The sequence below is a fragment of the Equus asinus genome, chromosome 1 (assembly GCF_041296235.1).
Source record: "Equus asinus isolate D_3611 breed Donkey chromosome 1, EquAss-T2T_v2, whole genome shotgun sequence".
NCBI lineage: Eukaryota > Metazoa > Chordata > Mammalia > Perissodactyla > Equidae > Equus > Equus asinus.
The window spans coordinates 192,279,791-192,306,001 of NC_091790.1; the positions used below are offsets into that span (position 1 = coordinate 192,279,791).

A 26,211-nucleotide genomic window follows, 5' to 3' on the forward strand; every position below is an offset into this window, starting at 1 on the left:
AAATACTATATGACTCAGCTATCCCACTGCTGGGTATATATCCAAAGAACATGAAATCAACAATTCAAAGAGATTTATGCAGCGCTATGTTCACTGCAGCATTATTCACATAGCCAAGACATGGAAGTAACCCAAGTGCCCATCAACTATAGACACACACACACACACACACACAATAGAATACTACTCCGCCATAAAAAAAAGACAAAATCATGCTATTTGCAACAACATGGATGGACCTGGAGGGTATTATGCTAAGCAAAATAAGCCAGACAAACACAAACACCATAAGATTTCACTCACATGTGGAAGATAAACAAACACACAGATAAGGAGAACCGATTAATGTTTACCAGAGGGGAAGGGAGTGAGAGGTAGGGCAAAAGGGGTAGATGGGCACATATGTATGGTGACAGACAAAAACTAGACTATGGATGGGGCCAGCCCCACGGCCGAGTGGTTAATGTTCCATGTGCTCTGCTTTGGCGGCCTGGGTTTACAGGTTTGGATCCCGCATGCAGACCTACTCCACTCATCAGCCATGCTGTGGAGGCATCCCACATTACAAAGTAGAGGAAGACTGGCACAGACATTAGCTCAGGGCTACTTTTCCTCAAGCAAAAAAAAGAGGAGGATTGGCAATGGATGTTAGCTAAGAGTGAATCTTCCTCACCAAAAAAAAAAGAAAAAGAAAAAAGAAACTAGACTATTGGTGGTGAGCACGATGCTGTCCATACAGAAACTGATTTATAATAATGTACACCTGAAATTACACAATGTTATAAGCAAATATGACTTCAATAAAATAATTACATTAAAAAAATACTGATTTCAGTCTCTGTGGCTTTCCATTTGGATTCCAAGGTCCAAAATAATTCTATTTGGTATTGCTTTAAATGTTATCTACCCCTTCTTAGTTGCCTAAAATATTCCTTGTTATTAATGTTCAACAATTTAAAATATTTATTCAGGTTTACTGTTTTAAATTATAATATTTGACAAGACCTTGGGTACACTTTTGAATTTCTGGCTTAACTGAATTTTTGTTTCCAATTCGAAGAAATGCTCCTTTATTACAACCCTGATTAAGTTGCTAGTCCAGAACTTCCTCAGAAATTCTTTTTAATCTGTGGTTGTAGTTCTGTGCTCTATTGCCCAGGTCAGTAATTTTGCTGGTAATATTATAACTCCTTTACTCCATCTTTCTGTATCTTGGATTTGATTTTTCAATTAATCTTTGGCATTACTGATTGGCTGTACTGTAAATTTAATTCCATAGTTTTATACTTTTAATAAGCATAAAACAATTAAGTATTATCTTAATTTTTATAGCACTCACAAATGTACTGAAATAGTTTTTCATCCTAATCTGCTTTTTCTCTAGTATCTTCATGAGATCCCAAATGGTCATAACATTCTGCTTGGAATTTCTTTTTCTACAATTGGTTTTGGTTTTGCTCTTGTGTTTTTTTTTCAGGGAAGGATTTTCCCTGAACTAACATCTGTTGCCAATCTTCCTCTTTCTTTTTTCCCCCGCCGAAGCCCCAGTGCATGGTTGTATAGTCTAGTTGTAAGTTATTCCAGTTCTTCTATGTGAGCCACCACCACAGCATGGCAACTGACAGACGGGTGGTGTGGTTTGGTTCCACGACCAGGAAGTGAATCTGGGCCGCTGAAGCGGTAAGCGCCAAGCTTTAACCACTAGGCCATCAGGGCTGGCTCAGTTTTGCTCTTCTTGTACTATAACTTTTTTTGATTGGTCTCGGGCTATTTTTTTTCCCTTTCTTCATTATTCGCTGAGTGTTTTTCTACTGACTTTTGATGCTGAAGTTTTTGTTTTAGATGCTTTCATTGGTATTTTAGAGGATTTTGTCAGTTCCATTAGATACTACAAAAAAGTGTGTTTGCATTTTACAGGTCATCCATTATACCTTAGAGACAGGCTCAGAAAAGGTAAATTTATACTTAGGGCATCAACCATGTTAGAAACCTTCAATTCACATGAATGATCTTTGAGATTTAAAAAAAAAAACAACAAAATCTTTAATGTATTGGTTTTCTTAATGACATCATCATTAATTATATCAGTGTCTTTATCTATAAAGTATTTTAAAAATTAAATGAAATAGGGGCTGGCCCCGTGGCCGGGTGGTTAAATTCGCATGTTCTGCTGCAGGTGGCCCAGTGTTTCGTTGGTTCAAATCCTGGGCACGGACATGGCACTGCTCATCAAACCATGTTGAGGCAGCATCCCACATGCCACAACTAGAAGGACCCACAATGAAGAATATACAACTGTGTACTGGGGGGCTTGGGGGAGAAAAAGGAAAAAAATAAAATCTAAAAAAAAAAATTTTTTTTTTAATTAAATGAAATAGGAAGCAAGAAGCAAAGTTTAGCAGTTAGCTTCATTTTGGTGAGGTAAATGTTGTTAAGGAAAATGTTTTCAGTTCTTTTCCTTTTAAGAAAAGCCTAGTCTCCTCAAAATGGTGGCAAATGAGAACTTGCTTCTCATGCCACCTACTTGCACAGGATTCTTTTCCTGCTGAAAACTTCCACTAGCAATTGCCAAGTATCAGGATGATCTTTATTGAATTGCAGAAGGGGAATCATTGGGATAAATCTCCATGTCCTATTTCTGAATATCCCATTCATCATGCTCAGTAGACAGTGACTGCCAGCATAGTTAGAATTTTGTTCTGTTTTTTTAAAATTCATGTCATTAAACATTTTTTTATCGTGTTTAGCAAAGTAGTACATCTGGGTAATTTTTTTAAAGATCGTATAGATCAGCACTTATCTAATGAAGAAATTGAATCAATAACCTTCCAAAATAGAAAGCACCAGGCCCAGATGGATTCATTGGTGAATTCTACCAAACTTATTTAAGAGAGAAATTATGCCAATTCTCTACAATCTCTTTCAGAGGATAGAAGCAGAGGGAATACTTCCTAATTCATTCTATGAAGCCAACATTACCCTACTACCCAAACCAGGCAAAGAAATTACAAGAAAAGAAAACTACGGACCAGTATTCCTCATGAACATAGATGCAAAAATCCTCAACAAAATATTAACAAATCAAATCCAAAAAAGTATAAAAAGAATTATACACCATGATCAAATGGTGTTATATTGCTATAAAACTAAAACAACTCTAAAAAAATAAAGTCTTTATTAAAAAATCATATAGTTCTATCAGCTTTTAAAAATAAAATATATAACAACAACAAATATATATATATATATGTATACAATGTATCTACTCATTTAGAAAAACAATTAACCCACAGGAATGCTGAAACAGAGCATTTATCATTGCTCACAAATTTAGAGGTTGACTGGGCAGTTCTTTTGGTCCTGGCTTGCTCATGCACTAATGGTAAACTGCAGGTCAAGTAGGCAGCTCTGCTAATCTTGACCAAGCTCTCTCACATGTTTGTGGGACAGCAGGCTAGAGGCTGGTCTAGGATGGACTCAACTAGGACAAATGGATTGTCCTCCATGTGATCTCTCATCCTACAGCAGGACAGTCCAGGCTTCTTCACATAGGGTTCCAAGAGAATGAATGGAAGTGTCCAAGGCCTCTGGAATCCTAGGCTTGGAACAGACATACCGTCATTTCCTCTGCATTCTATTTATCAAAATATGTCATGCGGCCTGCCCAGATTTAAGGGGTGGGGAAAGAAAACCCATCTTTTTTGGGTTTTTTTGAGGAAGATTAGCCCTGAGCTAACATCTGATGCTAATCCTCCTCTTTTTGCTGAGGAAGACTGGCTCTGAGGTAACATCTGTGCCCATCCTCCTCTACTTTATGTGTGGGATGCATGCCACAGCATGGCTTGATAAGCAGCGTGTAGGTCTGCACTTAGGATCCAAAATGGTGAACCCTGGGCTGCTGAAGCAGAGTGCGCAAACTTAACCTCTATGTCACTGGGCTGGCCCCAAGAAACTCCATCTTTTGATGAGAGGAGCTACAAAGTCACATTGCAAAGGACATAGATATGCAGAGGGGTAGAGTATTAGGCCATTTTTCCAACCAATCTATCATTATAGGTGCCTTTACTGTGCTGGCACATAATAGGTGCTCAGTAAATGTCATATGTTATTACTATGGATAACCAGGCAGCAAATCCAGGGTGAAGTGACCACCAATATATCACCTAGTATCGGATTTGAGTGGATGACTAATGCTAAGACCTGCCTATGAAAGGCTGAATGTATTTAAAATACTGTATTAACCATGCTTTTTAGTTTCTGTATCTGAGATTTTGACATCTGAGGCCTTGCAGACTAAGGAGGGACTGCCCCTCCCAGGATTAGAGGATTCCTAGGATTCCTGGAGATAGAAAACAACCTCCTGCCCCTCCTCTCCTCTCTTTTGCCTTTTGTATGCAAACTAACCAACTCAGAGACCACACCTTTCCTACCTCCTGCTTTATTGCTCTAACACTATTCTTCTGCCCTAACCACCCCAGGGCTAGGCATCAGACAACTAGAGGCAGCCCCTACACCTTAGAGCCCACTGAAGTTATTCAAACTGATCAGTCCTAAAGCTGCTTAGCCAGCTCACCCATTCCTGTTTCTCTCTCTATCCCTCCCTCTCTTTCCATCTCTTTCTCCTTCTCTCCCTCTCTCTCTCTCTCTACCTGTGACCAACCTTGGTGCTCTCTCACACGGCTCTGCATGGTGTGTCTTGCACCCTCCTTTTCGGAATTGTGAGCAATATACTATCTTTGCAATGGCAATCTTCTGATCTGTTGGCCTCAGCATACCTGAATAGAAACAAAATCTATATTTTAAAACAAATACTGCTTGCCTTGTTTGCAGGAACTGTATGATCCATGGCCAGAGTCAAGGCTAATAGGTAAAACCATTGAGAGGAATTAACCAGTACCCAGAGTACCCAGTAGTCAGAATAAAAGTCATCAAGAGACTGACGTCAGCATCATCCCCGAGTGAGCTCTTCCCTTAGACTCTCCCCTCTAAGATACAAGAAAAAGGATATTCATAAACCAACAGAGGACATGCACACAACACAATGGATGTCTGAGAGACCCATGCAGCCATACGTCTGAAGGTGAGGTGCTGGACCCTCTGGGAGGAAGTAGAAGGAGGTAAGGAGATCTACTCTCCCTCCCCCAACTGCGGCAACCTAGGGACTAAGACCACGCATGGACCTGAGAGCAGAGTGGGGAGGGAGCAGGCCTCTTCAGGAACATGTTTGCTCTCTGAGTTACCTCCCAGCCTGTGGGAAAGCTCACACTGAGGAGCAAAAGCAATTGGGAGGGTATCTTCATGAAGCTGAGCAGCCCAGGAGGGCAGAGAGCGAGTGCAGAGTGGAAATACCCCTGGGATCATGCACTCAAAATAAAGTGTCCCTCCCCCAGCCTGGTGCATCAGCTCAGGCAGATGGCCTGAGCAAGGGACCCCTGCAAGAGTGCCTGCACATAGGTTTGTAAAGCACCAGCAGTGAGCATGCAAACACAGACAAGCCCTGTCAGTATAGCTTCCAGGGACAGGCACAGCTGCCAGGGATCATGGTGGACCCAGAGTACACAACACCTGGAATCTGCAACCAGATACTACCACTATGTGAAGGTACATCCACCCCATTAAATAGTATGAAGACGTATAGTAACACTCCAGCCCATAAGGAGGACAAGCACCCAGAAATCAATCCTGAAGGCACAGAAATTTACAATCTAAGTGGCAGAGAATTCAAAAAAAGCTATCATAAAAATACTCAATGAGTTACAAGAAAACTCAAAAAGAAAGGTCAATGAAATCAGGAATAAAATTAATGAACACAGGGAATTTTTCACAAAGAGATTGAAACCATAAAAAAAAAAAACCCAATTAAAATGTTGGAGACGAAAAGCACAATGAATGAGATAAAGAAAATCTGGAGTCCTTAAATAACAGTTCTGATATTATGGAGGACAGAATTAGCAATGTAGAAGACAGAAATATAGAAATGCTTCAGATAAAGGAGGAGAGAGAACTAACACCAAAAAGAAATGAAGAAATTCTCTGAGAAATACCCAACTCAATTAGGAAATGCAACATAAGGATTATAGGTATTCTGGAGGCAGAAAGGAGCAGAGGGCTTGTTCAAAGAAATAATAGCTGAGAACCTCCCAAACCTGGGGAAAGAGCTGGAATTACAAGTAAAAGAAGCTTACAGAACTCCTAAGTACATCAATGTAAAAAGACCTTCTCCAAGTCATACATTAGCAAATTTGCCAAAAGTCAATGAGAAAGAAATAATATTAAGGGCAGCAAGGCAGAAGAAAATAACCTACAAAGGAACCCCCATCAGGCTTTCAGCAGATTTCTCAGCAGAAACCTTACAGGCTAGGAGAGAATGGAATGATACATTCAAAATTCTGAAAGAGAAAAACTTTTGGCCAAGAATACTCTATCCAGCAAAAATATATTTCAGATATGATGGAGAAATAAAAAACTTCCCCAGATTAACAAAAGCTGAGGCAGTTCATTGCCACAAGACCCTCCCTACAAGAAATGATCAAGAAGGCCTCATACCTGGAAAAAAAAAAAAAGAAAGGGTTTACAAAGCCTTGATCAAGGAGATAAATAAGCAGACAAAATCAGAAAATTGCAGCTACCAAAACAGGTTAGCAAACATTTAATTATGACCTTAAAGATAAAGTAAAGGAAAACATCAAAAATAAATATCATCACTGCAATTTACCCACAAACTCACGACACAAAATGGAATAAGTTGTGACAACAATAAATTAGGTGGGGAAGAGGAGAGGGAGGGAAACTGCTTAGACTAAGAAAATAAGAGCCTATCAGAAAATGGACTATCTCATCTACGAGATCTTTTATTCATAACCTCATGGTAATCACTAAACAAAAAATCAGAACAGAGACACAATGATAAATAAAGAGAAAACTGAGAAAATCATCATAGAGAGCTGCCAAACTGAATTGGCAGTCAGAAATACATAGGACAAGAAGCACAAGGGAAATACAGAACAAACAGAAAACAGGTGATAAAATGGCAGCATTAAGCCGTCATATATCAATAATCACTCTAAATGTAAATGGATTGAATTCTCCAAACAAAAGACACAGAGTGGCTAGATGGATTAAAAAACAAGACCCAACAATATGCTGCCCCCAAGAAACACAACTGAGCTCTAAAGACAAACACAGGCTCAGAGTGAAGGGATGGAAGATGATACCCCAAGTGAGTGGCAAACAAAAGAAAGCAACTGTTGCCATACTTATATTAGACAAAAGTAGACTTCAAGATAAAAAAGGCAATGAGAGACAAAGAGGGACAGTATATGATGATAAAAGGGACACTCCACCAAGAGGGCATAATACTTATGAATATATATGCACCTAACACAGGAGCACCAAATACACAAAGCAACTATTAACAGACCTAAATGGAGATATTAAAAGCAACACAATAGTAGTAGGAGACCTTAACAACCCTCTTACATCAATGGATAGATCATCCAGACAGAACACCAACAAGGAAATAGTGGAATTAAATGAAAAAATAGACCAGAAGGATTTAATAAATATATATAGAACACTCCATCCCAAAACAGCAGAAGACACATTCTTCTCAAGTGCACATGGAGCATTCTCAAAGATAGACCATATGTTGAGAAACAAGGCAAGCCTCAATAAATTTAAGAAGATTGAAATAACAACAAGCTTCTTTTTCAACTATAATGCTATCAAACAGGAAATCAACCACAAGAAAAAAGCAGATAAAATGACAAATATGTGAAGACTTATGGTCGCTACTGAACAACCAATGGATCATTGAAGAAAAAAGGAGAAATCAAAAAATATCTGGAGACAAAGAAAATGAAAATACACCATACCAAATCATATGGGATGCAGCAAAAGCAGTCCTATGAGGGAAACTCATAGCAATACAGGCCCACCTTAACAAGCAAGAAAAATCTCAAATAAGAAATCTTAAACTATACCTACAAGAATTAGAAAAACAAGAAAAAACAAACCACAAATTCAGCAGAAGGAGGGAAATAATAAAAGTCAGAGCAGAAATCAATGAAATTGAAACCAAAAAAAAAAACAGTAGAAAGGATCAATGAAACTAAGCACTGGTTCTTTGAGAAGATAAAATTGACAAACTCTTAGCTAGACTCACTAAGAAAAGAAGAGAGAAGTCTCAAACAAATAAAATTAGAAATGAAAGGGAGAAATTACAATGGTATGCCACAGAAATACAAAGGATTATAAGAGAATACTATGAAAAACTATATACCAACAAATTGGACAATCTAGAAGAAATAGATAAATTCTTAGGACTCACACAACCTCCCAAAACTGAATCAAAGAACCTCCAAAACTGAATCAAGAAGAAATAGAGAATCTGAATAGACCAATCACAAATAAAGAGATAGAAACAGTAATCAAAAACCTCCCAAAAAGTAAAATTCCAGGACCAGACAGCTTCTCTAGAGAATTCTACCAAACATTCAAGGAAGATTTAATACCTATCCTTCTCAAATTGTTCCAAACAATTGAAGAAGATGGAATACTTCCCAACACATTTTATGAGGCCAACATTACCCTGATCCCAGAGCCAGGCAAAGACAACACAGAGAAGGAAAATTACAGGCCAATATTGCTGATGAATATAGATGCAAAAATCCTCAACAAAATATTGGCAAACCAAATACAGCAATACAGTAAAAGGTTCACACACCATGATCAAGTGGGATTTGTACCAGAGAGGCAGAGATGGTTCAGCAACTGCAAATCAATCAATGTGATACACCATATTAACAAAATGAGAAATAGAAACCACACGATCATCTCAATAGGTGCAGCAAAAGCATCTGACAAGATTCAACATCCATTTATGATAAAAAATTTCAGTAAAACGGGTACAGAAGGAAAGTGCCTCAACATAATAAAGGCCATATATGACTGATCCACAGCCAACATCACACTCAAAAGGGGAAAAACTGAAAGCCATCCCTCTGAGAACAGAAAAAATACAAGGGTGCCCACTCTCACCACTCTTATTCAACATAGTACTGGAGGTCTGGGCCAGAATAATTAGGCGAGAAAAAGAAATAAAAGGAATCCAAACTGGCAAGAAGGAAGTGAAACTCTCACTGTTTGCAGATGACATGATTTTATATAAGAAACCTCTAAAGAATTCATCAGAAAACTATTAGAAATAATCAACAACTACAGCAAAGTTGCAGGGTAAAAAATTAACTTTCAAAAATCAATTGCATTTTTAAACTCCAATAATGAACTAAGAGAAAGAGAACTCAAGAACATAATCTCATTTACAACTGCAACAAAAAGAATAAAATATCTAGGAATAAATTTAACCCAAGAGGTGAAAAACCTATACAATGAAAACTATAAGACATTATTGAAAGAAATTGATGATGACATAAAGAAATGAAAAGATATTCCATGCACAGGGATTGGAAGAATAAACATAGTTAAAATGTCCATACTACCTAAAGCAATCTATAGATTCAATGCAATCCCAATCAGAATCCCAATGACATTCTTCACGGAAATAGAACAAAGAATCCTAAAATTTACATGAGGCAACAAAAGAATCCAAATAGCTAGAGTAATCCTGAAAAAAAAGAACAAAGCTGGAGGCATCACAATATCTGACTTCACAATATACTACAAATCTATAGTAATCAAAACAGCATGGTACAGGTACAAAAACAGACACATGGATCAATGGAACAGAACTGAAAGCCCAGAAATAAAACCACAAGTAGATGGACAGCTAAATCTTCAACAAAGGAGCCAAGAATGGAGAAAGAAAAACCTCTTCAACAAATGGTGCTGGGAAAACTGGACAGCCACATGCAAAAGAATGAAAGTAGACCATTATCTTACACCATGCACAAAAATTAACTCAAAATGGATTAAAGACTTGACAGTAAGACATGAAACCATAAAAATCCTAGAAGAAAACATAGGCAGTACACTTTTTGACATCGGTCTTAGCAGCAACTTTTCGAAAACCATGTCTACTTGGGCAAGGGAAACAAAATAAAAAATAAACAAATGGGACTTCATCAGATGAAAGAGCTTCTCCAAGGCAAAGGAAACCAGAACAAAAGGAAAAGACAACCCACCAACTGGGAGAAAATATTTACAAATCGTATTTCCAACAAGGGGTTCATCTCCAAAATATATAAAGAACTCACAGAACTCAACAACAAAAAAACAAACAACCCAATCAAAAAATGGGCAGACGATATGAACATTTTTCCAAAGAAGATATACAGATGGCCAGCAGGCACGTGGAAAGATGTTCAACATCACCAATCATCAGGGAAATGCAAATCAAAACTATACTGAGATTTCATCATACACCCCTTTGAATGGCTATAATTACCAAGACAAAAAATGACAGATGTTGGAGAGGATGTGGAGAAAAGGGAACCCTCATACACTGCTGGCTGTCTGAGCTTCTTCCTTTCGTTGACTGTATTATAGTTAATAACACTTATTGCCCTTCCCTGAGGGCACATTGTTGTTCCTGCCCATTGGTATTAGGCTTGGCCATGTGATCTGCAGTGGCCCTCCATGTAGGCTTATACACCCTCCCCCTGTTGTGCACAGGGTGGCCACATGGTTTTCTTTGACCAGTGCAAGGCAAGTAGAAGCTTTAAGAGCCAGCTTGTGGTTTCCTCCTGCCAGGACACGACACCAAGATGAGGGCTGCTCTGTCACCCTGGATCCAAAAGCAAAAAGGACATGGCATAGAACTGAAACTATGATGAACACAAGTGAAAAACAAACGTTTACTCTTGTAAGTCATGAGATTTGGGGGTCATTTATTGTTGCAGCATAAGCTAAACTATCTGATGATACATCTCTACACTATTCATGAGTCCTGATTGTTCCTGTATCTTTCACTTGGGAAGTCCAGGACATTCCCTGACCTGTCTTCAGAGTCTCAACCAGAGGGGAGAGGATGATAGGCTACGGTGCCAGAGGAGCTGAGACGGGAACTCTGCTGTAGTCCCCATCACCCAGATAACTCACAGAGCAATCTGCCATGGAGCCCAGCAATCCCCCGTCACTGTGCCTTGTTCTCAAGTGCAGGAGCTCTCTCAGCCAGCTAGGTCAGTGATGGGGAGCCCAGGAATGCAGTCAGCTGGCAAAATGTCTAATCCCCTGCCGTCTCACCTGGTAGGCTAGGTGTGAGAAACAGGACTGGAGTGGGTGCAGGGGCTTAAGGCTGGAGATGTAGGGACTAAAAGAAGCCAAGCTGGACACTGTTCCAGAAAGCAAGATTGAGAAGTTAGGAACCCCAACTCCTAGAGAGGCCAGAGGGGGAAATGTGAACATGTGAAGCCAAGAGATAAGGAAAATGCCTCATGAGAGCATCTGCCTGTGTTTTCTGGCTTGGTTTTATGGACATATAGAAGGGTATCAGCCAAAGGAAGGTTCATCTGAGGCACTTCCAAGTTTTCCTTGGTCAGAGTGGCCTCTCCAGACTTTGGAAGCTGGTACAGTCAACGCAGGTTAGTGGACACGTCTTCCCTGAACTGAGAGCTTGCTACATATACTAGAGGGAGGCAGTCCCTGTTTGAATGAAACAAAAATTCATCTGGGAGAAACTATCTGAGAGTCAGTGCCTATGAGGCACCATGAGAATAAAATAGGACCTGTACAAGATGAATGCCTGATCAGTTCACAAAAAAACTGACCATGCAAATGTAAAGCAAAAAGAAAATCTCAGTAAAGACAAAACATCAGAAATTGCACAAAGCTTAATTGTTATTGCAGAATAAATAGATTAAAACATAGCCTTCAATGTACAATTGATACAAATGTATTTTTCTAACTATCTGCCCAGAAGAACCCCTTAGGAAACGAAGTGTATTCTGTCTTTCATCAGAATGTGTTTGTAACACACGCTGTTGAAGGTGTACTGAGATGAGCAACTCCCATGCTGCTGAGGAATGCAAACTGGTATAACCAGTCTAGAAAACAATTTTGAAATACTTTTGAGTCTTTAAAATATTCATATCTCCTAGCACAGTGTATTCATGTCTAAAAGTCTATTTCTAAGAAAATAATCAGAATGCAAAGATTTATGTACTAAAATGTAGCAAACAATGAATACCAACAATAGGACTATGATTAAATAAATGGTATATAAAAAATACAATACAGCCATCAAATATACCTGCAAATGCTTTCACTTATGTCAGAAAATGCTTACAAAATAATATCAATCCAAAACGGCATAATATGAAATTGTGGTTATAGTCTATCCTCAATACAGAAGAATATGTGCATGAAAAGACCAAAAAAAAATATCCTAAAGTAGTAGCAGTAAATGTCTCTCCACAGTGGTACTATGGGTGATTATTACTTCCTCCTTAATACATTTCTGTATTCTCCAAAATTTCCACAATGATTAATTACTATATTTTCCAAAAAAATCTTTTGTAAAAATATTCTAAAATAACAATAGAGTAATTCAAGATACAGTAATACACTATTTCTAAAATAATAATGAATGTGAGGTGATGGACGTGTTCACTAACCTTACTGTGGTGATCATTTCACAGTAAATGTATGTGTCAAATTATGACCTTGTGCACTTTAAACTTACACAATAGTATACATCAATTACACCTCAATAAAGCTGGAAAAAATAAAAATAATAATGACATTACAAATCAATTTACAAAAACTCAAAACGGCACTTAGAATAAAATTTATATTTTGAGCATATAGCAACAAAAATAAAAAGAAACTACTACACACGCACATAACATATAAATGCATTTTATTTATGAATATATAGATGTATATAGTTATAATAGTTACAAATAGGAAAAAATACATTAAAAGAACATATGCCATAATCAAGTAGAGTTAACTCAGAACTTAAGGATGTTTTAACATCATGAAAACCAATATAATTTTAGGTAACTTAAATGATAAAATTGTGATTATATGAAAAGAGACCAATTCCTATTAAAAGCTTCTAAGAAACAATAGGAGATGTTATTTCCTTATTAAACAGAGAACATTTGTTTCAAGCCAACAATTAACTTCATATTTAATGAAGAAATATCAAAAAATATCTTTTTATCACAATTTTATTTAACACAAAAACAAAACAGAAATACATAAGAAAAGACCAATATTTTTGCAGCTATGATTTTACATTTAGAAAAAACAAATAGGCCATCTAACACTGTTAGAACAAGGACAAGTCACCCAAAAACAAATACTTAAAAAATGAATAGCATTCTAATGATAGAGAGTCCCATACTGAGTATCAATACAGACACATTTAGCCAAGAAAGAATTTATATAAGGGATATATAAGACCCAGACAAAAGCAAGACCAAATTATAATGAAAGAAATCAAGAAGTATCAATAATGGAGAGACTCAATTCCTTGACGGAAAGAATTGGTATCATGAACATAAGTCTTGAAAAGTTAATTTTAGACCTAGACAATTCAAACTGAAGCACCAAAAATACGTTTGCCTTATATAACACATTCCTTAGGGGAAAAAAGATTTTTTTGAATATTAAAAATATACACGTGTGGGGAGAAAAAAACAACAATGAAGACCAATATATTGATTTAATGGATTCGAATGCAGAGTTTAATTTATTATATGGCAAAAAATATTTAACTACCAAGAGTTAGAATTACCAAGAAGACTAATCAATGCTTTTGCTCAAAGCTAGGGAATAAAAGCACAAAGCGCTGAAATGCACTGCGGTAAGTGCTATGCTGGAGCTTCGCGAGCGCCGAGAGCCACCTCTCTTGGGCTCAGGAAAGGCTCAACGGGCATTTCAAATCTCACTCTGCCAGGCTGTGAGGCAGGAGGAGGGAGGGAGGGGCACTCGGAAGGAGCATCGTTACAAACACAGAGTCGCAGATAAAATGGCACATTCCAGAAATTGCAGGTAGGTCAGACACACAATATTGGTCTGCATTTTAAAAACTCAATTAAGAGTCAATATTTAGGGCCGGCCCCGTGGCCGAGTGGTTAAGTTCGCGCCCTCTGCTGCACTGACCCAGGGTTTCGCTGGTTTGGATGGTGGGAGGAGACCTCACACTGCTCATCGGGCCACGCTGAGACAGCGTACACATGCCACAACTAGAAGCACCCACAACTAAAAATATATAACTATATACTGGGGGACTTTGGGGAGAAGAAGGAAAAATAAAATCTTTTAAAAACAAGAGTCAATATTTAAAAGTCAGAAAATTTCTCATAAAAATCTGGATTTCTGGCTCCTTTTGACAAATGGGATGATATGGACAATACGGGCCCACATTCCCACATGGAAACAAGAGGTAGTTGCCTCTTTTAGACAGGACAGTTTGCCAAAGCACTTGCTCTCTTCCCCCATTCCTCTTACAGTCAGCTCACTTCATCCATTTAACTCACCTTTCTGGTGGCTGGAGGCATCTGAGTTTATGACTCCTACTCCACGTGACGGGGACCAATGAAGGTTATGGTAGAAAAAGCAGTATGATTAGGTATGCATTTCAAAAGATCAACCAGGCAGCAGGTCGGAAGGCAGAGGGAGAGCAGGGGGGTTAGGAGATCAATGAAATGCACAAAAGCCTACCTACTATGTTACAAATTAAAAGGGGGCTACCAGCACTGAAGTGGAGCAGGGGGCCCCCTAGCAGCTTCTACAAAAAACCCTTGCAAGATGACTTGAAAATCACCGAGTTACGCATCTGTGAAATAAATGCAAGAGGTGGCGAAGGTGTGAAACAAGGCTGTGTGTATCAGATGGAAAGAAAGGGGCAGAAAAGCATACAAATTCAAGAGATTTTTGAGGGGGAAAAAAATCTCCAACACTGGGTAACCAGTTTGACACAGGGAAGAAGGAGAAAGAAGAGTATAGGACAGTTTGTAGGTTTTTGGCTTAAGCCATAGGTGGTGACATGCCAAAAGAAAGAAACCAAAGGAGGAACAAATCTGGAGGAAAGTTAATCTCTGAGTTGAGGGTATGTTGGATTTGTGGACCCTACGGATGTGCAGCTTCATCTCACAAGCCCCAATAAACTGCCAAAGAAAACCTCTCTCCAGCTCTAATGGGACGACTCTCTAACAGCTGAATCATCAGGGAAAAAGACGAGAGACAGGGATGGTTATATAAAAGACCTTTATAGAATGAATACCAACAGAACTAAGATCAAAATGGAATATTATAGAACTGAATAAAATGTTGCAACAAAGATTAGAGAGGGTCAATAACTTCATATACAAAATCATAATTATAAAATATATAAAAAGTACACAATAAGGTAAAATTCTACCAAGTCTCTTAATGGGAGAGGTATGCATTTACACATGACACTATTGCCATTAAGGACTTCAGGTGGCTTACAACAAAAATATACATCATAAAAGGATATAATGCAAATAATAATAAAATGTAAAAACAATTCTTAAAAAACTTAGCACCAGGAGAAATCAGAACTAAGAAAAAAGAAACCAGATGTGCAGAACACAAGGGCTTTCAGAAAGTGTTGTTGACAATCAAAGTGAAAAGATTAACATAAGTTGCGTGAATCCATTATCGTCCATTAGGAGAAAGCATAGCAATTTCTCACTTTAAAAAGGACATTTCTGCACAATAGACAAGACAGTATTTTTGATAAAAAAAATTTCTAAGTTAAATAAATTTAGCTTTACGAAAAACTCGCTACCTTGTCCCTATTTCTCAAATGTTATGTTCCTGCAGGACAGGTAAAATCTTTTTAAAAACACTACACAATGACACTGGGGAATACTGCTACAGCAAACACAGGAAAGGATTTCATAAAGTTGCTTCTCTGTGGTACCCCTTGACAAAAACAAAGAACCAAACATCTCAGTACAATCTGATGAAGACAGCTGGGCGGGTCGGGGCAGAGAGAAGGGAGGAAGGAGAGAGTCAACACGAAATGGGTGAGGTATATAGATTTCTGATGGTCCATCCTGATCCACAGAAAACAGATACAAGGCAGAGGAATGGACAAACTACACATCCTTCAAACTATAGCAATTTGGGCTTCGGTAAAAGCTTAATAAGAGATAAGAGTGTCGACAGAATGAGGTAGAAATCTCTGGTGAGCACGCGGAAGTTATATACTCTGTGGTGATGGGTGAGGATGGATCCACATCCACAAGAGTTAGCTATCACATGAGCACAGCACAGATGACATCCTTTCATGAAAATCAAAGAGCCTAATTAAAAGTCATCCCACATCTGCAGGGGAGGGCTCCAGTAATTAAAGGGCATGGACAAAATGCACGAAATACATACAGAAGGCAGACACACGGAAAAATATTTACTTGCACATATATGTAAAGAAATGCAAACCAAAAGATGCTATCATTTAGCAACTATAAGCTAAGCAAAAGTAAAGAATAACTTTAAAAATTCAATATTGTGTGGATTTTAAGAAAAGAGTTATATTCAAAATTCGTTAGAAAGAATCAAAATATCCCCAAATAAGGGAAACAGTTAAGTAAACTAGGCTATATTAGTGTATCTGTGCATAAAAACGATCATGCATGATCAATGTGAACAAAGTAGAAAGACACTTATGGAATAACAAGTAAAAAAAATAAAGAGTATAAAGTGTACGCACTCTATAAATACATTTGTGTAAATGCATAAATGTGTGTGTGAAGGTAAAATGTGTGTATATGTGGAAAAACACTTGGCTGGGTCACACATGCAGCAGAAACCTACCCCTTTCAGAGCTCCGGCCAGGCAACCTGGGGAAAGCTCTGGGGGTTGCAGGCAGAGACGCCGTCTCCAGGGTCAGCCCTGGGCTGACCCCACGCACACTCAGGTTTTACCCCCTGTTTGCCTGCACAATGTCCAACCTCATCCCCAACCTCCCATTCCCAAGTTTATCCTCCCAATCTGACATTTTCTCCTTTTCCATCTTCTTTAATTCTCACAACAACCTGGGAGGTAGGTTTTATCCAGGCCACTATTAATAAACAATTAAATGAATAAATGGTTACAAATTAAAGCTCAACAGAAGCTTTGTTTTCAGACCTTCCAACTGGACAAGCTTCTTCTCATTTCACTGCCGTCCTTTAAGGTTTACCTGCACACGACTTCTTGGCTGACTGAGCAGGGACAGAAACAGGAGGACTGGCTCCTGCAGCCCCAGCTACGTGTACTCCTTGTTTCTCAACGCCCTGTGAATGCTCGGCAGAAGCAGCTGAATTATCTAAAAAGATGAGCAAAGAGACGAGCTTTCCTAAGACACCACTTTTATCACTCTAAATTTCATTTTATTTGGGGAACATCAGCCCAGCTAATCAAATCTCAGACAAAACTCTCAACACTCTTGATTTGAAGCATTTGTGTCTTCTGGATTAAAAAAAAAAAAGTATCTATCTATGTATTTCAACAGAAGCAGAAAGACACTATTTCATGGGAGAGACCCACTAAATTAGACCAGAGGAAGATAATGACAGACCTCATACATAGCACAATGTAGAAGGTGTCTGCCACCACATAGGGTTCCCTAGAGCCCTGCCTCTTTTCAAACCACCTGCTCATAAAGTCAGCCACTACCATCCCAACATGAGAAAATCCATCTTAAAAGCTTAGAGACCCTGACTTTGGTGATTTGGCTTTCCCATCAGCAATTCTCCTAAGCCCACAACCCACTGAAAGCAAATCTAACAAGTAACCTGAATGCATTAGAATTAAAGGAACACCAAACCACACTTTGGTAGACCTTAAGAAATGACAGACTACACAGCAATATGGGAAGATATTTGCGATGTTAGATAAAGTGAAAATTTAAGACGCTAAACTGATGCACGCTTTGACCACAACTGGACTAGTATTTGTATAGTAAGAGGACTGAAGAGCCTGCAACTAAATGGTAACAATTACTGTGGATTAGAGAGAGTGGAGTCATGTGCAATTGTTATTTCTACTCTCTATTTTCCAAATATTTCTGTAATGTGGTTAAAATTTCCTAAAAATTAAAAAAGAAAAAACTTTAATTCGATTTAATACAAGAAAGCCCTCCCTGCATTATCCTTTCTTTTCTAGTCACTGGCCCACCTCCCTCCTCTTTTTCCCTAACGAAACTACCTCCTCCCTGACTGGCGCTTACTGAGGAGCTACACTGCTCAAACACTGGGGCAGAAGCCTGTGGCTGGCAGCACTGAAAATAAACCCCATCCCTTCCTTCCTTGTGTTAGAATCACAGTTCCATACCACAAAATGTTCAACGTCCTAAGTAAGCTTCCCCAAAGACAGAGCAGCACTTAACCTATGAAGTGCTTTCTCCCCAGACTCACTTTCAGGTCAAAACTGCATCGTTGACAATGCTTTATCTCCCTCTGATCCACTCACCTTTATTTTCGAGCATCTTGTGCAGCTTCATGTGCCTGTAGGTGGAGATTATCTGAAAGTTAACGACACTCGGGATATTCAGACCCTGGTCCTGCAGCAGCTTCAGGGCCGCAGCGTGAATGAGCTGATGGGACCGTGTGCACTTCTGAAGTCTGCACTCCCCCCTGACGAAGGACTTGCACACGTGGAACTTGTTGCATTTATCCTTGAGGTTGCAGTAACCATACAACGCTTCACCTTTGTTGTAGAGTAAACAGACCTGGTAGAGCAATGAGGCAACACTTAAAACAGTCGTTTTCACTGTATCTCTTAAGCCAATAAATGATAGATTCTCTAAATGGCAACTTCTCGTCATGAATGGCTGTTTAAATCAATGGATGAAAGGCAGATGGGTACTCTAATGGTACCCCCATCGGACCTCCCCCAGCTCCACTGAGGCACAGGTTGCTCCTCTCTGATCTCGACCCTCAGTTGACCCGGCCTCTTCACCCACATCCTGTAGCCAGTGAGTGAATTCTAGGCAGGTACAAAAGGCTGGCCCCCTTGCCTCAAGGCCAGAACAATTCTTCAGTGTAATTTCTGCTCCAGAACCTTGCGAAGAATCAAGTCAAGGTCAGACTTTTTACCCTGCTTGTAGCTTTCCCTTCCCTGTATCCTGCTTCGGTCTTTTACACCTCACAGAATTTTCCCGAGGAGCCCACCTTCAATAAATCACAGGCACCTAAATCCCCAAGTCAGGCTCTGCTTCCAGGGAAACCAATCCAGACAGGCGGCGCGAGCAGATAACTTATCATCCAGACAAGGACATTTTTCAGGGAGCAGTATTAATATCACATTGGGACAACTAATGTAAACCGGGTCTGTCCCAGGCAAACCAAGCGCCTCCGGATGGGGAACTTCACAATGACGGATCAGCCTGTCAACCCTAAAACCACGAATCAATCTTAACCTCGCACAGAAAAAGATAACCCAACATTGCGTACCTCCTGCTGGGACACATTAGGAAACACAAATGTCCAGGTTTTAGCAGGAAGGTCTGACATCGCTGGAAACCCCTCAGTCCCAGGCAAGCGGGGACTTGCCCTAACAATGCACCACACGTACAAAAAATTCTTGCTACAAAAATCAAACCTAAACCCAGTCAATCCTCCAGATTTAACTATCAATTTATAGTAAACTCAGGGGGTAGAGGAACTTGTTCAATGATATTAGAGGAATGCAATCAGTCAAACCTAAAGCGTGGGAAGTTCTACTGGACACAGATGACCTGGTTTAAAACAAAATGGTATCCTACCTATAACTGTGATGCCACTTTTCTAAAATGAACTCATAGTATTAGAGCAATTCCCATCTCCCCCAAAGAATTCCTATAAAACGGTTTTAGGAACTTAAATGACTCTAAAACTTATCTGAAAAAGGAAACAAGTGAGAATTGATTAAAGAAAAAAATGGAAAAAGAAGAATAATGGGCATAGACTTGTACCATCATATATTAAAATGCACACCACTTTAATTCAACAGTGTGATAACATGTGAAGAATGTACAGGAGATAAGGAAAAGAGATCCTAGACCTAACCCCAAAATCAGAATCACCTATTCTTAAAGATTTGTTAGAGCTGAATGGTAAAACTATGAGCCTAATATTTTCTTTTTTTTCTTTTAAAGATTTTATTTTTCCTTTTTCTCCCCAAAGCCCCCCGGTTCATAGCTGTATATTTTTAGTTGTGAGTCCTTCCAGTTGTGGCATGTGGGACGCCGCCTCAGCATGGCTTGATGAGTGGTGCCATGTCTGCGCCCAGGATCCAAACTAGCAAAACCCTGGGCCGCCAAAGCAGAGCGTGCAAACTTAACCACTCAGCCACGGGGCCGGCCCCCTAACATTTTCTTGTAGAAGACTTTTAACTAATACTCTGGTTTTTTGGGTTTTCAAAAGTTTTATTTTAGTGCTTTATTTTCAAAAAACTATTCTGGCTTTCTATTTCTTCTTGAATCAATTTTGATGAGTTATATTTTTCTAGAAATTTGTCCATTTCATGTAAGTTTTCAAATATATCACTAGAGCATTTTCATATTTCCAATGTGTGTGTTTTCCAACACTACCCAGCAATTCTCATACTGACCGGGTGTCCCACAAATTTAATAATTCTGACACTATCTCCAGGTCTATCTCCGGGATAGTATAAATACTAGATCCCACAGGGTAAGGGCTCAGTCCCACAAGACTGCACCTACTTCAAACGTCAATCCCAAGTCCAGGTTGTCACCTATGCCTCTGACCTACTGGCTATAGATCGGAAGTTCCTAGGACCCCCCTTTGGGTTCAATTAATTTGCTAGAAAGGTCACAGAACTCAGAGGAACATTTTTACTTACTAGAATATCAGTTTATTATAAAAGGATATAACTCAGAAACAGCCAGATGGAAGAGATGCATGGGGAAGGTAAGTGAGAGCAGCACGGAGATTCCACTCTCCCTTTTGGGTTTTTACAGAGGCTTCATTACGTAGGCAGGACTGGTTAAATCATTGGCCACTGGTAACTCCCCCCTCCCCTCCTAGGAGGTGGGGGTGGGACTGAGAGTCCCAACCCGCTGATCACATGGCTGGTTCTCCTGGCAACCAGCCCCCATCCTTAGGTGACCGAGGGGCTTTTCAAAAACCTGCATCACTCTCAACACTTAGGAAATTCCAAGGGTTTGAGGGGCTCTGTGCCAGGAAAAGGGATGAAGACCAAATATAGATTTCTTACTATAAATCACAATATTCGTCCCTTATTGATTTTTCATCGTGTACCACATCTGTATTATGTACTGTATCTTGAGGAGAGTGGTAAAAAGGGGTCATTAGGCATTTTCACACTAGAGATGTGAGGTACCATTTGTGCCTCATCCACCGTGCTCGTCTATGGTCCCTGCTGTCCAAGTGGCCATGTTTTGTGCCACATGACACACGCCTCCAGACGCAGCGGATGGGACCAGGGGTGGGCTCCTGTCCTAAGTGCAGCCAACCCATTGGCTGCTCACAAAACACTGAAGTGGAGTATAGGAGTATAGGAGTATAGTAGAACACTGGGGAGAAGGCATAAAGAAAGAGATTCAATAGGATTAACAACATAAAAACGTGAAACTTCTATAAGCAAAAAAATTCATAAAAACTAAAGGTAAATAGAGGTTGCACTGCCCCTTCCCTCTGAGAGAGGAAGGAATGGACCCTGCCTCCTAGCCGCTGCCATCCTCCTCTCCCTTCCTGCCCATCACCTGCTCCACCTGCTGCTTGGATGACCTCTGGCAACATGGCTGGAATGTATCTGGCTCATAACCATGACCTACCACACCTGGCTTCAAAACCTGAAGAAATTAGAAAGGAGATGGATGCCAAGAAGAAAGCTCTTGGCTCCTAAGGGTGACTCCAGCGCTGCCTTCTGGGTACAGACTGCTGCCTTGATGGCAGCCTCTGCCATCTGAACCAAAGGCTCCAGCTCATACCTCCAGCCTTGTCTTTCCTCCCTTCTAGACCCTGAAATTCCTTAGAGTTAAAATGGGACCACAATCGTGAACTACCCTCTATTTTCCCAATACCTTCCCTTTTTTCCACCCCTCTCCCAGCAACTTGAGAATATAACCTCGGGCCCTCCAGGACCAGTTAACTGACCTCATCTTATCAACAGAGTAATTAAGAGTGGGTTTTTACATATGATCCAGCTATTCCACTGCTGGGTATTTATCCAAAGAACTTGAAAACACAAAGGCATAAAGATACTTGCACCCCTATGTTCATTGCGGCATTATACAGAATAGCCAAGACGTGGAAGCAACCTAGGTGCCCAGCAAGGGACAAATGGATAAAGAAGATGTGGTATTTATACACGATGGACTACTACTCAGCCATAAGAAATGATGAAATCCAGCCACTTGTGACAACATGGATGGACCTTGAGGGTATTATGCTGAGTGAAAAAGTCAGAGGGAGAAAGTCAAATACCATATGATCTCACTCATAAGTAGAAGATAAAAACGACAAAAAAAAAAAAAACACATAGCATTGAAGATTGGACTGGTGGTTATCATTGGGGAAGGGGGGAGAGGGGAGGGCAAAAGGGGTGATTAGGGTCACATGTGAGGGGATGCACTATAATTAGTGTTCGGGTGGTGAACACAATGTAATGTATCTAGAATTTGAAATATGATGTACATCCCAAAAAAACAAAAATATTAAAAAAAAAAAAAAGAGTGGGTTTTTAGGAACTGACACCTCTTGTCCAGTTCAAGCCAGTTGAGACCACCAACCCATCACTGGGGCCTACGAAAATGCTCGATAAGTGACTTTTTGACATCATGGAGCTAAAAACTCCACCCTCAGATCATGGTAATGCCGCCATTTTGTGAACATGCATCCTACGTAGAGGCATGAAGCTTGACTACGCTCACGCAGATCATCAATTTCCTCACTTCTCCTTACCTCTGATCATTATCTCCACACTTCAGACCGCCCTGCCCTTCATCCCATAAAGTGTGCCCCAAGCCCTGGATCAGGGAGACAGATCTGAGAGCATATAACCCTGTCTCCTGGCAGATTGATCTCACAAAATAAAGCTGATTTCTTTTCCCCAAAGCTGATGCCATAATAATTGGCGTTTTGTAATGCACATCAGGAAGAGAATCCCAATTTTGTGCGGTAATGAGAATGACTATGATAGAATCATTCTGCTAGATTAGAAAACTCTACTTTTAATTTGTGCTCTCTTGTAATACCTTCTTTTAGGGGTCCAACTATTTTGTTTTAAAAAAATTCTTGTGTGGGGCCAGCCAGGTGGCATAGTGGTTAAGTTCCCACACTCTGCTTTGGTAGCCCTGGGTTCATAGGTTTGAATCTTGGGCGCAAACCTACACACCGCTCATCAAGCCACGCTGTGGCAGCATCCTACACAAAATAGAGGAAGATTGGCACAGATGTTAGCTCAGCGACAATCTTCCTCACCAAAAAAATATGTATATATATTTCTTGTGTACAGCTAAACAGATACAAACATGCTAATTTTACCAAGATAGCTGTTATAATGGGTACTTTTTTAAGCATTTGAAACTAAATCATGTTGTTTCAAAGCAATTAAAATTAATATCTAAAGCCCCAAAAAAGTAAATGGGGAAAACACTTGCAACAAATGTGACCAAAAAAGAGATTTATATTATGAAAGACATCTTATAAATTAACAGGAAAAGACAAGTGCCTCAACAGAAAAATAGGCAAAAGCATACACAGGCAATTCACAAAACACAGACTTCATAGTCAGACAGAGCTAAATTCAAATTCGCCATTTACTATGTGACCTTGGGCAAGTCATTTAATCTATCTGAGCCTCAGTTTCCTCACGTGTAAAATGGGGACAAGAACATCTCACTCACAGGTTATGAATGAGCTAAGGTATACAAATTGCTTAGCATTCAGTAAGCACTCAAAAAACCAGTAGCCATGATTATTTCTATACCACAGAAGTCCATCACTCCCTGTGTATCAAAGCCCAATAAAACCATAGACATTCCAGAAAAATCAGCACTGTTCCATAACACCCCTATACACCTCAGGCTGTCCTCTGCAAGTAGACTTTCCATGTTCCCCCCAACATCTCTCAGGGTACAGGCAATATGCGGGTGACTCTTTGTTGACTCACCTCTGGTAAAAGGCAGGGGTCGTTCTGCAAAAGCAGGATCCGAAGCTGAGCCTCATTGAGGCCGAAAAGGCCGTGGTTTTTCAGGACTTGGATGTTGACCGGTGTGTGGATATCATGGGAGAGGGTACAGGTAGACCTGGGGGAACACGAAGCTCTGATCAGAGGCTCAGGCGAAGGAGGGCCAGTCGGTCAGATTCCTGGCCTAGGGCCACTTGCCACTTGCATGTGAAGTTAAACAATTTCCATGAACCACAGATACCGCAGCCTAATAAGTTCTGACAAAGAGAAAGCTGGGTTGAAACAACTCCCCTCCCAGGGTCATTTTCATTTAAATGAGGCCGCCTCGGAGCCCAGGAAACCCCTGTCCCAGCCTGCTGCCTGGACGGACGGTGTTGACCAGTTCTGTGGGTGCCCGCACGGGTCTTCTCCACCCCTAACAGCTGCTCGCCCCCCCCAGCCCACCACCGCTCAGAAGAGCGAGAGCCCCCAGCTCGCTTTGGGGGCTGGAGTAAACCAAAGAAGACTGCAGGCAGGAGGCAGCCCCGACGACCTCCCCACACCATCCCGCCCTCAGTTTCCCGGGGGTCAGACTAGATCAGGCTTTCTACATGGAGAGAGCACAGCCTCGCTTCTGGAAAACTGTGTCTTAGGTGGGAAGGAGCAATCTCTGAATAAAGAGGCCACGGGGCTCGTGGGACCTGCAACGCCCCCGAAAGGCCCACTGGAGTAAATGAACTCCCAAGTCCCAAGCCAGTCCTGGTTGATCCCGGCCATGTTGTGCGGGACCCGGGGGCAGGGGCTGCAAGGTTTTGGCGAGAGGTGTGAGCAACCCAGATGGACACGACCCCCGCCTCACGGCGCGCGGGGGCGAGGAGCGCAGAGGAGGCCTCCCCGGAGGACCCTGAGGGCCCTTCCCTTCCGCCCCGCCGGAGGGGGTCGCCCGGCCCCACGGCCCTCTTCCCATTGCCCGGGGCTCTGCTTGCAGCCGGACCGGCCAGGCCCGCGGCCCCGCGCGGCGATCGCGCCCCCGCCCCGGGAGGCAGCCGCGTCCCGTCCGCCGCGCCGCCGCCTCACCAGCAGTCGCGGTTCGGGCACTTGCCCAGCATGTGCCGGCGGCAGAGGTGCAGCTGGTCGCAGGCCTTGCACTCGCCGCGCTGGTAGCGGGCGCAGAGGCGCGCGGAGGACACGGCCACCACCCTCCAGGCCGAGGGCCCGCCGCCGCCCGCGCCCGCCGCGCCCGCCGCCGCCTCGGCCTCGGCGTCCCAGAGGCCCTCCCGCATCTCCACCTCCTGCAGCAGGAAGCGCTCGGGCCCGGCCTGGCGCAGCACCGCCCACAGCCGCGCCTCCGACAGCTCCACGTTGCCGCGCAGGTCCTGGAGGAACATGCGGCCGCCGTTGGCGCACAGCACCTTGGTGAGGAAGGAGCACACCGTGGGCTCCGCCATGCTCGCCGCCCGGGCCTGGGCGGCCAGCGCGCGAGCCGAGGCGGGCAGACTCCTCCCAGTCACGTCCACGGCTCAGAGCCCCCTCCGGCCCGGCCTGGGGAGGCGGGGCGGCGGCCGTGGCCGCGGCGGTGGAAGGAGGGCCCCGGGCGCGCGGCCCTCCCCTGGACGCCCATCAGGCGGGGACAGCGTCTACGGGGAGCCTGCTCGGGGCCAGGCGTTGCCTTGAGGGACGTGTGCGGTGCAGTCAGGACATGCAAGCACACGAGGGAATTTGAGTGCTGGGAAGGGCTGCGAGGAAGATGAAATAGGTAATGTGGCAGAAGGTGCGTGGCTGGGTGCCTTAGGGAGTCGGCAGGCCACTAGCCGCTGTGGCTGTTGAGCACTTGAGATGTGACCCGTCCGAACTGAGATGTGGTAGGAGCGTGAAATACACACAGTGGATTTCGAAGATTTAGAATGAAGAGAATGTGAAATATCATTAATAACTTTATATTAATCATGTTAAATTGATAAATAATATTTTATTACCAGTTCATCTGTTTCTTTTACTTTTCCAATGTAGCCATGAGGAAATTTTAAGTTATGTATGGTGGCTCACTTTATGTTTCTTTTGGACGGCACTGGTCTAGACCTGTACATTTATTGAGTAGCTGTCCTTTGCCCGACACCATGCTCATTCAATGAACATTTTTTGAGCCACCTGCTA

The 26,211-nt window shown here is 41.5% G+C and overlaps 1 protein-coding gene and 1 pseudogene across 1 annotated transcript; one reads left to right on the forward strand and one right to left on the reverse strand.

The window, feature by feature from the left end:
- Positions 1 to 13,063: 13,063 nt before the first annotated feature.
- On the reverse strand, positions 13,064 to 25,616 carry ZC3HAV1L (ZC3HAV1 like). The gene is made up of 4 exons (XM_044777654.2): positions 25,135 to 25,616; positions 24,061 to 24,196; positions 18,394 to 18,652; positions 13,064 to 17,248 (listed from the first exon to the last, which is right to left on the reverse strand). The coding sequence occupies exons 1-4, from the start codon at positions 25,503 to 25,505 to the stop codon at positions 17,112 to 17,114; spliced, it is 903 nt and encodes a 300-aa protein (XP_044633589.1). The 5' UTR covers positions 25,506 to 25,616; the 3' UTR covers positions 13,064 to 17,111.
- LOC123287319 (short transmembrane mitochondrial protein 1-like) lies at positions 20,822 to 21,928 on the forward strand (annotated as a pseudogene).
- Positions 25,617 to 26,211: the final 595 nt, after the last annotated feature.

Bases quoted from the DNA above. Each gene is read 5' to 3' on its own strand.
- ZC3HAV1L (XM_044777654.2), bottom strand. From the start codon at position 25,505: ATGGCGGAGCCCACGGTGTGCTCCTTCCTCACCAAGGTGCTGTGCGCC. The intron at 18,653-24,060 runs GTGAGTCAACAA...TTGCTCTACCAG, and splicing joins ACCCCTGCCTTTTACCAGAG to GTCTGTTTACTCTACAACAA. The intron at 17,249-18,393 runs GTGAGTGGATCA...TCATCTTTTTAG, and splicing joins CAAGATGCTCGAAAATAAAG to ATAATTCAGCTGCTTCTGCC.